Source organism: Diaphorina citri, unplaced genomic scaffold (genome assembly GCF_000475195.1).
Source record: "Diaphorina citri unplaced genomic scaffold, Diaci psyllid genome assembly version 1.1 scaffold899, whole genome shotgun sequence".
In the NCBI taxonomy this organism is placed as follows: Eukaryota; Metazoa; Arthropoda; class Insecta; order Hemiptera; family Psyllidae; genus Diaphorina; species Diaphorina citri.
The window spans coordinates 205,768-208,203 of record NW_007378330.1 but is presented as its reverse complement, the minus strand read 5'-3'; the positions used below and the strand labels follow the sequence as shown (position 1 = coordinate 208,203).

Sequence of the window (2,436 nt, the reverse complement as noted above, 5' to 3'; positions counted from 1 at the left end):
GTTCTACTCATGCGTCGCTGATGTTATCTACGGAGACTCTCCATTACTTCACTAAGATACTCTTCTCCTTATAATATTCCTGGCATTGTTTCTAATAATACTACTTATAGTTGGACACATCACTGTTATCTTGGCCCAAGATTAATGTCCATTGTCCCACAGGCAGCGCTACACAATCCATGGGATATCAATAGGGACCTTGCCAACAAGGGGGCCACCAAAGAAAACACCCATCATCAATAGTGGACGGATATGATAGTCAATATCTGTTGTCATTATTTGATTATTTGTTAATCAAATATAAAAGTGCGCCCATGCATGCGAAGAATTATAAAAGCTCTGAGAGAGCTTTTTCACAACTTTGTAAAAGAAAAAGTTGGGATAAATTTAGAAAATAACAAGGGAACGTCTTTTCTTTTAGTCTACAACACTAAATTATTGCGATTTTTTGAGAAGAAGAAGAAGAAGAAGAAGGAGCAGAAGAAAAATCCCTTTTTCCAAGAACTAATCATTAATCAAATATAAAAGTGCGCCCATGCATGCGAAGAATTATAAAAGCTCTGAGAGAGCTTTTTCACAACTTTGTAAAAGAAAAAGTTTGGATAAATTTAGAAAATAACAAGGGAATGTCTTTTCTTTTAGTCTACAACACTAAATTATTGCGATTTTTTAGTTTAAAAAATATTTTCATTACGAGCCATAAATATTTTATCCTGAAAGTCTAGACATAGACATACATATTATGAGAATTTCGCACTTGATTTCGTCAGAAAGAACAACGGACACACCAAAATTCACAGTATGAACTCAAAGCAATCAAAAACTACGGATAGTACAAGACAAATCGTTCAAAGGTTGAGCAAAAACGCAAACAATAGTTTTAATCAAGTTCATTTCAATAGTAGCCATGGGGCTAAAAATGCTTTGACAACCAAATCAAAAAACGAGATTCCTAATTCTAAAGTTCAGCAAGTGAACGTAGGTCAAACAACAAATCAATCAGATGAAAACCATTTCGATGTTGGGCAAAATTCTAAAAAGAATTTGATCTCCAAATCAAAAAGAGGGACAAGTTCAAAATCGTTTAACCACAGTAACTCAAAACAATTGGAACTGCAACTGCCGGAAAATGGTCAAATATCCCCCAAAACAAGCACAAAGATTAAGAGCAGTCGAAATTTTCAAGACATTTACAGTGCTAGAGAACGTGCTAAGAATGCATTGAGAACTAAATCAATGCTTGAGGGTAGAGTCGTTATAAACTTGAAGAGATGTATCTACCCCGTGCTAACAGCTGTAGCCATGTCCTTAGGGATGGTAATAGTAAGAGATGATGATAAGGACTGGGATGTGTGCTGGTCTGACTTTTCCATTTCAACAATTATATCTAAAAAAATGTCACTTCATCATCGAGTGAATCACTTGAGATGATGATAAGGACTGGGATGTGTGCTGGTCTGACTTTTCCATTTCAACAATTATATCTAAAAAAATGTCACTTCATCATCGAGTAAATCACTTTCCAGGAATGGCGAATTTAGAATCCAAAGCTATCCTCGCATATCACTTGAACAGAATGAAGTATTTTTTCCCAGATGAATACAATATTTTCCCAAAGTCGTGGAGTTTACCACGACAATGGAAAGAAGTGATATCATACAACAGGGAACACATGAATCACTTTCCAGGAATGGCGAATTTAGAATCCAAAGCTATCCTAGCATATCACTTGAACAGAATGAAGTATTTTTTCCCAGATGAATACAATATTTTCCCAAAGTCGTGGAGTTTACCAAGACAATGGAAAGAAGTGATATCATACAACAGGGAACATGCTGATGAAACGTTGATTTTGAAACCAACTCGCGGTGCTGAAGGGAAAGGAATCAAAATTCTGAATTTTATACCAGAACATGAAGTGATGGACCAAGATGCATCATGTCAAGTTTATCTCTCAAATGTATTACTGATAAATGGATTCAAGTTTGATCTCAGAGTGTATGTTCTCATGACTAGTAAACCTAACCCAACCTAACCTAACCTAACCTAACCCAACCCAACCTAACCTAACCTAACCCAACCTAACCTAACCTAACATAACCTAACCTAACCTAACCTAACCTAACCTAACCCAACCTAACCTAACCCAACCTAACCTAACCTAACCCAACCCAACCTAACCTAACACAACCTAACCTAACCTAACCTAACTTAACCTAACCTAACCTAACCCAACCTAACCTAACCTAACCTAACCCAACCCAACCTAACCTAACCTAACCCAACCTAACCTAACCTAACCTAACCTAACCTAACCTAACCTAACCTAACTTAACCTAACCTAACCTAACTTAACCCAACCTAACCTAACTTAACCTAACCAAACCTAACTTAACCTAACCTAACTTAACCTAACCTAACCTAACTTAAGCTAAT

General features: G+C 36.4%; 1 protein-coding gene across 1 annotated transcript in view; it reads left to right on the top strand.

Annotated features, from left to right (window-relative positions):
- The first annotated feature begins 597 nt into the window (after positions 1-597).
- LOC113468936 (tubulin polyglutamylase TTLL6-like) overlaps positions 598-2,436 on the top strand; it is a 9,084-nt gene continuing 7,245 nt past the window's right edge. Inside the window, exons 1-2 of the mRNA XM_026826257.1 lie at positions 598-1,422; positions 1,682-2,015. Of these exons, the coding sequence (XP_026682058.1) occupies positions 802-1,422; positions 1,682-2,015 (955 nt within the window). The 5' untranslated portion in view covers positions 598-801. The remainder of the gene's footprint in view (positions 1,423-1,681; positions 2,016-2,436) is intronic.